At 43.1% G+C, this 12,470-nt stretch overlaps 1 protein-coding gene across 1 annotated transcript in view; it reads left to right on the top strand.

Moving 5' to 3' along the window:
• The first annotated feature begins 374 nt into the window (after positions 1-374).
• Positions 375-12,470, top strand: part of SLC18A2 (solute carrier family 18 member A2) — a 31,738-nt gene continuing 19,642 nt past the window's right edge. Inside the window, exons 1-3 of the mRNA XM_009934627.2 lie at positions 375-531; positions 2,316-2,667; positions 10,393-10,451. Coding sequence (XP_009932929.1) covers positions 411-531; positions 2,316-2,667; positions 10,393-10,451 — 532 coding nt within the window. The 5' untranslated portion in view covers positions 375-410. The remainder of the gene's footprint in view (positions 532-2,315; positions 2,668-10,392; positions 10,452-12,470) is intronic.

Genomic DNA, 12,470 nt, shown 5'->3' on the forward strand with positions numbered 1-12,470 from the left:
CATGCGTGTCCCGGCGCATCTGCGGCGGTTGGACTTGATCTGGGAGGTCTTTTCCAAGTCCGTGATTCTCCGAGTCTCGGATGCCGTGACCTTGCCGGGCAGGCGGAGCTGCTGGCGTGGCCCGGAGCAGCCCAGGGAGGGGAGAGCAGGGGAGGGGAGTCCCCCCGCGTCCCCCCCGCTTCCCCCCGCGCCGCTTCCAGCGCTCCCTGGGCTCACACGGGGACCAGAGGTGCCGCCTCCTCCTCCTCCCCTTCCTCCTCCTCCTCCTCCTCCTCCTCGCCGCCGCTGTCCTGCCGGGGGGTGCGCGGAGCGGGGCCGCGCAGCCGTCCGCACGCCGCGCTCCCGCCTTCCCCCCGACGGGCTCCGTCTCTCGGGCAGCGGGGGGCAGCGGAGCCGGGCCGGGGGGCACCATGGCGTGGGGCGAGCCCGGCCTCCTGCGCTGGCTGCGGGAGAGCCGGCAGTCCCGGAGGCTGATCCTGCTCATCGTCTTCATCGCCTTGCTGCTGGACAACATGCTGCTGACCGTGGTCGGTAGGTACAACGGGGCTGTTTCGGTTGGTGTGTCCCCCCACCCCCCACCCCGTCCCGATTTATGCCAGAAATCACCTCCAGTGACAGCTGTACCCCCTGAATGTGCGATTACTGCTCTCAAACCCAATATTTTCAAGCACTGATTTTTTTTTTTTAGAGCACGAATGCTATACCAGGTGTTGCAGGCACGCTGCCGCACACATCAAAGTCTCGCTTTATTTCTGTGTTCATTGCAGGAGAAAGAATGGTATAAAAAGGTCTTCATAATTCTTTTCCTTCTACTGAACGCCACTACTACTTCACAGAACAACAGATAACAGTATTTTTAGCTCATCATCGGGTTTTGTCCTGTGGTCATGCAACTGAAACAACAGGCTAGATAACGCTGGAGACGCCTGTTTCCTTGCGATAGTTCCTCTAACCCCCACATTGGTCTTAAAATGATAGCTTCATAAGAAAACTATCTAGCTGGGTTTTAGGAAAAGCACGTCTGCAAGTTGGTTTAATAAAATAATCCAAGTTTTGATCAGAGTCAAAGATGCAACTTCTGCCTTCAGCGGCATAGTGTCAAGATTTAGGAATCTACTCAAAACACTTGAACGTTTTTCACTGGTAGTTTTAGAACTCCTCATCTTCAAATGTTTACATGAATTTGAAGAAAAGGGTTGAGAGAGACTGGTGGTTCATGGATGCGCGCACACACACACACACACACGAACGCACACGCTTCTCTCGGGAACGAATGGGGTTGTGCAGAGCCGGCTCTCGGGCGATGCTGCAACTTCAGCTTCTGAATCAGACGCCTGAATGTCCTGGGGGGCTCCAGCTTAAAAGCTGATGCCACAATGCAGACCTTAGTTAAAAGCATACATATTTTTAGCATGTCAGTTTTGGATTTTTTTTTACGTGAATAGACTTTCTTATGAAGTTATTAACATTTCATTATGTATTCAGTAATATGTATGCTAGAAGCCCTAGAAATGATTATAGTTTACAGACTTACTGAAAGACTGGGCTTTTTCAGGAAGAGATGCAAGTCAGGGAGGGATGATTCTGTCACGACTGTTAAATTGAATGAAACTGGTATCTGTTTTTACAGATTCTGAAATGCTGATTTCTGAGATACGTATTAATGCAATTAAATTGCAGCTAAGATCCTCAAGCATATAAAGAATGTCCCTTCTGGATGATGCTTTTAATGTAAATTAAAAAAAAAAAAAAATGATATATACAAACATCAACACATTAGTTCTGCTTACCTAAAATAAGACTGTTACTTTTTTTCCTTCTTATGGCTGTTACTTACCAATAGATTTGTGGTTTATTTTAGAAATACATTTTGCTACATTTTTTTATTTTCTTTTAATAACAGTTTCAATGCTTTTCTCATCTTTCCTGTTTTCTCAATCTAATAAATGGATTTGTGCAGTCATGTACAACGAAGATACTCTTCAGACATGGGTTTTGATACTTCATATATTGTGCTTTCTGAATGATGTCTGTATAGAAAAATCTTATATTTATGAAAACTGGCAAAAAAAATAAAGACTAATGTAAAAGAACTTTTTGTTTGAAACTGCACTTCTGAGTTATGGGTGTGTTTTTTCCCATGAGCAAACTTCTATTTCTGTTCTGTGTTTCTGCCATTCAAAGTCCTTATTAATGCATTCTGTAAGAAAACCTTGTATTTCCTAATCAATGGCAAAGCAAACAAGAAAATTTGGTGATTCCATTTACAAATAACCTGACAGTAAGATGCCAATATATTCTATTTGTTTTTCCAGTGCCAATAATTCCCAGTTACCTTTACAGCATCAAACATGAGAAAAATGCCACAGAAATCCAGACTACTAAGCCTAGCGTAGTCTCAACAACGATGGACAATTTTCAGAGCATCTTCTCCTACTACGACAACTCAACGATGGTTACTGGAAACGAATCTGATAAGACATGGCCCAGAGAGCTGCATCATACTCAGACAGAACAAATGATAGTAAATGTGACTCCTTCCCCGTCTGACTGCCCTAAGGAAGATAAGGACCTGCTGAATGAAAACGTCCAAGTCGGTCTCTTGTTTGCTTCAAAAGCAACAGTGCAGCTAATCACTAACCCCTTCATCGGGCCGCTGACAAACAGGTACGTTATGTCTGCTGCGTTACTCGGTTAGGATTTTATATTGATGCTTTAGTCCAGACTAGTATTTCAAACAAAGTATTTCTAATTCCGTTGTGGCCCTGGTTTACTGACCTTCTCACTTTATCTGGAGGAATACTTTAGTGAAATACATTTGGTGAACACTTCGAAACACCTACATCCTTTCCAAAATAAATTGGTAAGCTGCACATGAGCCATCTGGTACGTTCCATATCGTACCCTTTTCCTCCAGCTCCTGAGACCTCAGCTCGTTACAGAAACTTTGCTGAAATGGTTTTGAAACGTCTTCAATACAGTTTTATGGGGCCAAAAGACACTGCGATGTAGTATTTACGAAGCACTGTGTATTGATGACGCATCTGTTACACGTACATTAGGCAAACGTGATATTGAAGCTGTAGGCAGGGTTCAGATCCCATCCTTGCTCTCACAGAGATGCACAGCTCTTGGTACGATTTGGTCTGCAGTGATTTGGAGTCGTCTGAGGTAAGGATCAGTGGGAAATTCATGTGGACTGCAGTGAAAAACGAACAAGTGTCAAACTTTGCTGATGCCATGTTCACCACTGAGTTCAGTGGATCACAGATTTCCATCAGTAGCTGATCTAGCCCAGCCTTCAAATTGTTCTTTCTAAATTCTTGAGTATCTATAATGTCTTGAATGAAGTATGATTAAATGGCACTTCATAGACAATGTATTTGAGCCAGGGTCAAGTGTGTAAGCACTGGTATTAGTGACTTACAAAACTCCTACCCATAATCTGAGCACTAATGATGTTTACATGGAGATTAAAAAGTACTTATCATTTAAATTTTTGATATTAATAATGAATTAGATTTTATTGTTAGTATTTTGTGTAACTGTTCCCCACAGAAGCAGCTGCAGCCCTCCTAAACAGAATACAAGATCGTTCTCTGCAGGAAGTAAACTCCAAATTCTATTTAATTGGGTCACTAATCTTCATATTTCTTATTATAAAGAAGAATTTTTTCTTTCAGAAAAGAACATGTGGCAGAAATTTGTCCTTGTAAAACACTTTTGTTTAAGCAGTTGATGCCTATCATATGTGACAATACCCAAAAGAACCAAGACACTTTAATGTTAGGTATTTTGGGTTTGAAGACGAAACTACCTTTCTTAGGTTTTACAGCTTATGTATATATATTGTCTGAGTGTTAATTTCGGTCTGACAGAAGAGTATCCAACTGAGGGCTAAAGGGCAGTTTGACTCAGTGTTGTGAATTCAAAACCTGTTTTCAATTTGGAAGTGATCTAAACACAAAAGCTTTATATGAGATAGACAGACAGTTTCATTCGTCTCTCACTTCACCTTATCTCCTACTTCATACCACCTACATAGATAGAAGTACTCCATTGCACAATTACTTTTCCACAAATATTGCTGCAAGTTGAGGAGGAAAACAGATTTTTTGTTACCTGGATTTTCTGTATTTTGTGAGAATATGATAGCTCATCCACAGGCAAAGTAACATAACATTAAATAATGTTTTTATAATAGATCTTTAGGTATTCTTCTAGATTTCCCTAAATATCTGAATTATGGCCCTATTGATATTTGCTTTTCTCTGTTAGTATCATCATTTCCACAGCCTACCAAACCAGGAGAAAGGTGATAATTTGCTCCACGTTGTCAACGACTTTTTCAACAGCACAGTTACATCATACTGTAGATGGGATCTCTGCTCTTTGGTAGACATCTGCCCAAGTAAGAGGGTGCGTGTCCCTGCCGGTGCCTCTCTGTGTGCCTGCGCACCTCGGGACCGGAGCCTGGTGCTGCCTGTGCCGAGGCATGGGATAACAGCTCTGCTGGGATGCACGTGGTACATCCTTAGGTTTGGCAATGGGGCAGCAGATGTTCTTGTGGCATCTCCCTTTGCTGTTAGGAGCAGGGTTGGCAACAGACCGGTGTGAACATTAGGGCTGTGAGCTGAGATTTCCTCCTGGAAGCATCCCACAGGTTTTTTTTGGGGGGGCTAAGTGTGTGACTGCAATCACGGGGGCAGCTTTGCCAGCTCAGATGCCCGACAGTACAAGTAGAAAAATCAAGGAGCACATCATCCCAGTGCCCTGTGCGACAAACTCTTCTCTCATACAGCAGAAATGAGTGCCTTAGTGGCAAAGTGGCCCTAAATTAGATTTAAGGATTGCTGGTTTGATTTCATGTGTTATTTGTATCTTGGTAGCAGGATCTGCCTTTCTTCTGAGAAATGTTTAGTGGGAAATATCAGTTAACACATTCATCAACTAACTGCAGACGTCATTGGCAAAAAAACCCTGAAGTCGACATTTCCTAGTAACAATGTCTATGATCAGTTAAAAAGAGTGTGAAAATTGTGATTATTATACATGAAACAGAAAATATCTGAGTTACCGTTATAAAGACTCCTCCTCACCACTGATAAACTGTTTAGTGATAATTGTTATTGCCATTACTACTTTCACAAAATTTCAGCAAAATAGCACAGCTTCGGGAGAATTGGTTGCTTAGTTCGAGAGTAGGGTACACAGCTTGTTAAGATGCCCAGTAAGTTTCTTTTTCAAATAGGTAGCACACTGTGTTCATGATTTTTATTTTCCTATCAAATATGGTTGTTCAAGAGTAGTTTAGATTTTTAATGGAGTATGGAGTTACTGGCTTTCTGCAGGCATGGCTTTGAGTGCTTGAGTTTGTACAGGATGCAACAGCAAGTTCTATTCATATGAATCTGTGCCAATAATTACTTTATTTTAGGTTTTCTGGAAGTTTTGTAGGGTGTTTTTCCTTTTTTCTGTAACTAATGGAGGTGTAGATTTTTAAACATAAATTTCAAAATTGGTTTCATTCAAGAAGTAAGTTCTGCTAAAAGTATTTCTTATTGAAAGCCCAACTCTTTCCGTGGAGCACCGGACAAAGCACACACCTGGCTTAGTGAACTGGTGTGCAATTCATGAAACAACACAATTTACCCTCGGTCTAACAAAGTCCTGGCAAAGGAAATGCTAGGTGATGGCTTTGCCATACGAGGTCAGCAACACCCTTCTCACCGTGGCACGGTTTCAGGGCAGAGTTGATACCAGTTCGTCGTTCAGATGCACATTATATTTTTCCTTGTAGTGAAATTTGTAAGAAAACATACAAACAGCGCAGCACCTGAGAGAGGGCACTTTGTGAGGAGGGTGCACTGGCAAGGGGAGAAGAAAGGCTCTGCCTTTCCAGTGAGGAGAGTGGGCAAAAGGCTGCTGTGCCCTCTGTAACGAACTGATTTGCTCCAATATTTTTTTCAAACTCTTGGCAAGCTCTGTGAAGGAGGCTGTGAGCCCAGCTGCGCCAGCCCCCAATCCGCTGGAGCCAATGAATGTCTCCCCTGCCACGTCTCTCTCTCCCTTTATTTATCAGTCTGAAAAAATATGTAGTTTTAACCTTGTGCTTATCCATGTTGGCCTCAAAAATCATTAAAAAATAAAGAGATATTTTCATCATCATTTTCACACCAGCCTGACTACAGCTTGCAACTTCTTTGCATGAGAGAGAGAGTGGCCAGGACCATGCGATGTTCATGACCAAGATACATGCAAAGAATGAGTCAGAGAAGTAAATAGCATTTGTAACTACTTAGTTACAGCTCAGATCCTTTGTAAGATTTCCTTTCAGGTTTTGGCAGGTGGTTGCAATGACCAGTTTTGCTGGTTGGACAAAGCCCCTCTGCCTACCCTGTGCTACATCATGGAGCATGGCGGTGGAGAATGCACGGACCACGCTCCCTGTCGAGCTAACCTTGTGTGTCCTTCCTCACCTTCACACAAGTTCAGTGGCTCATTAGTTCATAACCTCGAGGAAAATACTCTTCTTGCCATACGTCCTCCTCGGTCTGCACTGGCAGTGAAGAAGACAGCCAGACTGCCAGCCGGGACAGGTTTAACAAGGGGTGCTCACAGGGGCACCGGTGTAGCTGTGTAGCAGCAAGGTTGAAATTGGTAGGTTTGCAGCACTGTAATGGATGGATAATTGGGCTCTAATCATCCACAGCTGCTAACCTGGTCAGTGTAACCTTTATTTTACTGCTGCACAGGACCCATCACTCGGTTGTCTTATTGTAGGGTAACCTCGTTAATGGGTACAATCTACTTCCAAACGGTCCTGCAATCTGGGGCCAACGTGGGACTAAAACAGAGTCATTTAGGCATTCTCCATCAGTGGCAGCCTTTCCTGTCCCTCCTTCAACTAATGACTCTGGCTTTTTCTCAGAGGTCAGAAATACTTGTCGGAAGCACTTTTAGTTGCAGGTAGCGTTGGTGAAACATGCTGGACTCTGCTTCAGAATCTCTTGGAGGGTTTTGAAAGGAGTGCCCAAGAAAATTACGTGCTTGAGCGTGGTAACGAGAAGAAAGGAGAGAAGACAGGCTGCAATATCCTTTTGTGTTGCACACATGTAGAGGAACAAAATGTAGAGATAACTGTGATGGAGTACACCATGTCATAGCTGAGAAGTAGAAACTGCAGATTCACAGGTTTCACACGGCAAAAACAAGAATGGCCCAGGACCAAGGGACAGAATCACTGAGCAGCTGGCTGTTGCAGGTAGTGCCTCTCCTTTTTGTGCTTATTTGTGTTCTGCAGTGTAATTGTCCAGCAAAAACTCCTAGTCTGTGCTCTCTGATACCGGTCGGACAGATCAGGGAATGCAGCTGCAGATTAGACATTTGTGGTAGCACAACTGCCAGCTAATTAGTGCTGCTATTTTGAGAGAAGGCAGGGTTCGCTAAGAGGCAGGGTTTGCTAAGATTGTGTAGGAAGGGACAATCTGCATCTCTAACTAAATGTCAGCTGGATGTGGGTAAGGCTGTCCCCGGAGCAAGAGCAACCACAACTTCTAGAGGTTCAGCACTCATGCAGGGGCAGCACACCAGAACCCTGCATCTCCAAATTGTGGGTGAAGCTCCAGGCAACTTTTAGCTTTTCAGAGGATTATAAGGACTTCTTTAATTCAGCACAAATGCATGTCTGGTGCTGACCTGAATACCTTTGCATCGTCTTGTATGATGGATCACTGGTACTGAAAATTTTGGCTGAAATTACTAGGTGTGCCCACACACATTCTAGTTGTGAAATGATTAATTTTTGTGTGGAGGAGAAGGTATGTGTTAGGTCTCGGGATGTGTGTTAAATCATCGTGGTCTGCTTTGGGGGGAAGAGTAGGACTGAGCTCTGCTCCAGTTCTGCCCTCATCACCCTCTGCTATGTGTCACTTCACACCTTGCTGTGACCCTGTTTGTCCAAGATAAACGAAGAATAGTATCCATGACTGCAAAAATGAAGAACAATGCTTGAATGATATTTCATTGAGCATTAAAAGTGACTTCCAAAATACTTGTTGTCTTACAGTCTTCAACCACCAGAAACTTCCCAAGTGTAGGAAGCCTACTGGAAGAACTGAAATTTGCTTTAACTTGATAAAGTATCACTTAGAAACAGTGTGATAGCCCTTCTCTTTGTTTAACTTATTAACATTTATGGAAGATCTCACAGCTCATGTCTCTGATCTAGTGGTGGAAATGTGAATGTGGGAGCCAATTTGGATGGTATTTGTCTTCATGCAAATAACTGAATTTTAATTCAGTGTAGTTATAGCAGAAGCAAATTGCCATCTCATGGCTCTTGTGTCAAGTCTAAGAATGCTTGATATCTGTGTTGGAATCAGACTTCTCCCTGACAGTGTCCATCCTAGATGCCTCTGGGATGGCCTTGACAGACACAACCCTACTTTACTTTGCAGTCGAAGAAGGCGTAAGGACCTTCAATTTTTGCTTTCATACCACAGAGAAAGATGATATCGCTCACCAAGAGCAGTAGCCATATATGCAGGGGTTTTTTTTAATCTGTACTTCTATCAGTGCTTTCTTTAACTGAAAAATTAAAAATCAATGCAATTATGATTAAACCCTCTGTGGTCTGTTCTACCTGAGCCCACTGGGAAGGGAAGTGCCCACTTCACCTCTGAGGCAGGCAAGAAGATCGTAACAGGAGAGGGTAATTTATTTCCTCAAGTGCGTAGAAACCTCAGTGGAGATTAGCATCCCATTGTGTAATGCCTGCTCTACACACGGCAAGAGAAGAGACAGGCTTAGAAAAATCATCCACTTTGAACAAAACAGACAAAAAGGTAGTGTTATTCTCCTGCGGGCCAGGTATCAAGGTATCAAGGTGCTGAGAGATTAAAATCAGTATCATAAGGCCACAGAGGAAGTCTGTGGCGGTGCCAGGGATTTAATTTGCTTTAGAAGTATCGGTCCAGTTCAGTAACCACAAGAGTAACTGGTCTCCTCTACTGGGTATTTGTAACACCCACTCACAAATCTCAAGTAGAAGAATCCGTGCACGACATTTTTGTCATATTTTTAATGCACCAATGGTATTTAAAGAAAAATTGTTCCACCTGCTCTCCATTAGAGATTTCTGTGGCATGTAGAAATGTGCATGCTAGACTTCCTTCATTCACAAAACTCAAACAAATGTTACCGTGAGACATATAATGAACATCGAGCCCTGCACTTCAGAGAGTTTTCCATTATCTACTGTCCTTAATTGTACAGAAATTATATTAACAAAAAAACAAACCCAGGAATAATTGGGTTGGTTTACCTATGACAGGACTGCTATTACTAAAAATAAAAACTCATTATAAAGTCTTCCATTATTTGACCTACTTACGCCAATACTGTCAATACAAATGCCCAATACTGTCAAATCATTGGAAGTTGAAGTCAATCAGTGCTCCTTTGAAAAGCACGATTCATTACTGAAGAATTTGGCCATTAAATATTACAGATACATTTAAGATGCAGAATCTTCTTTAAAAAAACCCTATGAATAAAGTGTGCTGAACAGAATATACAGACTGTCTACAGAGCTACATGGGTAGTGGTTTTGATTCTGGAGTAGATTTTTAATGGTGTGAAAAATAGTATATTGTGATTTTTTGTTGTTGTTGAAATTTCATTGTTAGCTGCTGAAAATATGTGTTTGCTTGCCAGTCAGAAAATCCTTTATTTACTGGGAACCTCAAAATACTTATAGCAACCAGGCATTTCTACAAGCTCTTTAGAGTCCTGCTGAAGAATCAGGCTGATGAAGAAAGTTTTGATCAGCTCAATTTTTACTCCTAAAGCCATGGAAAGCATAAATATTATTCTCAAGCTCTTTGGGACTCTTCCAGTCTTCCTGGCTGAGGCAGAACTCCCAACAAAGCTGATGACACTTTTTTCTAGTAAATAAGCTATTGGTTTGACCATGTCTCATTATAGTCATTGTCTCATGAGGATGGAGGAAACAGATGAGCATTGAAACGCTACTGCGATATTTCAAAGCTCAGCATGCTCAGACAAGTCTTCCCTACTCATATCCTTGGCAACCCCATGGAGGCCCAGAGGGGCTTTATTGAGAACAATTATGGTGGAACAAGAACAGGACAATCACATTCTAAAGAGCGAAGGATTTCTTCCAGGGATTTCAGATACAGTCTGCTGTGCTAGATGAAAAGGCATTTGTAACATGGACAAATCTGATCGTGTGGTCCACAACAAATAGTTCAAAGCCTACCAAGGAACTACACGTTGTGTTTTTGTGGTGTGTGCACTCACGTGAGTAAGTCTAACTCAAAATGTCAGTGAGACAATCGCAGAAATGTGAATGTTCATTTTGTTTTCCAGAATAGGCTACCAGATTCCACTGTTTGCTGGCTTCTGCATCATGTTTCTGTCAACAATCAGTAAGTGTCTACATCTTAATTGGTCTGGCTCAGATGCAACTTTTAAATAAATGACCTGTAATAATTATCACTAGGAATTCTACTTGTTGATGCAGAGTGACTGAGTTCCAAGGAACACTTAAGGGTGGCTGCTCCATGTGGGTGGTGGTGCTGATGAGATTTGACAAGTACGCTCTTACGAACCTGCTCCAAGGAATTCACCACCTTCCATCTCGCCTCAGCGGGTCTCTGCCTTAGCTCAGGTTCTTGTAATCTGAAGAGGTGCTCAGGCAGTTTTAAACTGGTAGCCATGGGAGGGCTATCAGCCATGAGAGGACTATTTTGCAGGGTCCTTAACAACTAGCTATCACAGGGTCTTGTCAGAAATATTGTGAGGCTGCAGTGGCTCACAAGTAGAATATGACTCAACGGTATCTCAGCGCTGCTAGCCATCGCTGTGGGATGTGCAAACAGGAGCATAACCTGCAAGTCAATTCAGATCATTTGTCTGCTCTAATGGCATTGATAAGGCTTCAGCTGCCATTTTATGTTTGGTTTTGGCATGGCACTTAAAGTTGTGGCCCAGATGGAAAGAGTACAGAGGAGAACATCAAGGATCATTGAAAGCCCATGAGGAATGATGAAAGAACTGGGTTTACTTCAGAGGGCAGATGTAAGAAATATCAGAGTCTATGAAAAAAAGGAAGGGAGCATTTTTCCATGTCCACTGTATGTAAGAGTAGGAATCATAGAATCATAGACTCATAGGCTGGAAAAGAACTCTAAGATCATCAAGTCCAACCATCCACCCAACACCACCATTCCTACTAAACCAAATCCCAAAGTGCTGCATTAACACGTTTTTTGAACACCTGCAGGGATGGTGACTCAACCACCTTCCTGGGCAGCCTGTTCCAAAGCCTGACCACTCTCCTAGTAAAGACAGTTTTCCTAATATCTAATCTAAACATTCCCTGATGCAACTTGAGGCCATTGCCTCTTGTCCTATCGCTAGATACCTGGGAGAAGAGACCAACACCTGCCTCACTACAACCTCCTTTCAGGTAGGAATAACGAGCTTAAAACTGTATCATCAAGGGGACTGAAGTGCTGGAGAAGATTACTTGGTCTTAGAGTCACTGACAACTCTGCATTTCAGGAAGATATTAGACAAATTTTAGTTGGGATGGAGATAAGAGTAGTAAGCCTAATTCATGGCAGAGGGCAATACTGTTGATTTGCTGGCATACTTTATTCCTTTATTTTTTCTTAATTTCTCTCTGTCCGCATGGGTAGGGATTTTTGTCAGACCTGGTGAAAAGCCTGAGGGGCACAATGCCACGGGGCGGGTGGGAGAAGTGCATGTGGATCTTGAGTTTAGCTGGTGTGTAACAGCTTCTCCCAGCTCCAAGCTGTCTGGCAAAATTCCTAAGGTAGCCAACAGAAAAGAGTTTTAAAAAAGTTTTTAAAAACTCACTGTGGATTTAGTGATACTGACCATGACACAGGCTCTACAAGCAGAGATGCTCTACAAGCAGAGAGGTTTCTGGGACACTCTTAATTTCCAGCATTGCAGAATTTAGCTGGACTGCTGAGTGCAGCATCCAGGGGCTCTGTCCCAAAGGCAGAGTGAAGCCCGGGGTAGAATCTCTTAGGGAGAGATAGAGGCGCACCTCCTCTGGTGGTCTGCTGTTGGGAGGATCAGGAGCTTGCTACAGCCCTGGAATGGGTGGAGCTGGCTTTCCTGCACCTTGGGGCAGCTGTGCTGCACAGCATCCATTGCAGAGCTGGCAACACCAGGGTAAAACCCCCCTCCAGCCATTTACTGATCGGAGGAGACATCGGTGCATGCATGCGTGCGGGCACGCGTGTGTTAAATCCTGCTTTCCCTGAAAGCCTGGAGCTTCAGACTGGGGAGCCTGAAATGAAGCAGCGTGGGGAGGTAAGGCTGGAAGGAAAGGTCTTATAACTCCTTCTGTGTCCTGCTGGATCAGAGCAGGATGTAATCAATTTGTAAGTAATTAGTTAAAACTGCTTGTG

Source organism: Opisthocomus hoazin, chromosome 6 (assembly GCF_030867145.1).
Source record: "Opisthocomus hoazin isolate bOpiHoa1 chromosome 6, bOpiHoa1.hap1, whole genome shotgun sequence".
NCBI lineage: Eukaryota > Metazoa > Chordata > Aves > Opisthocomiformes > Opisthocomidae > Opisthocomus > Opisthocomus hoazin.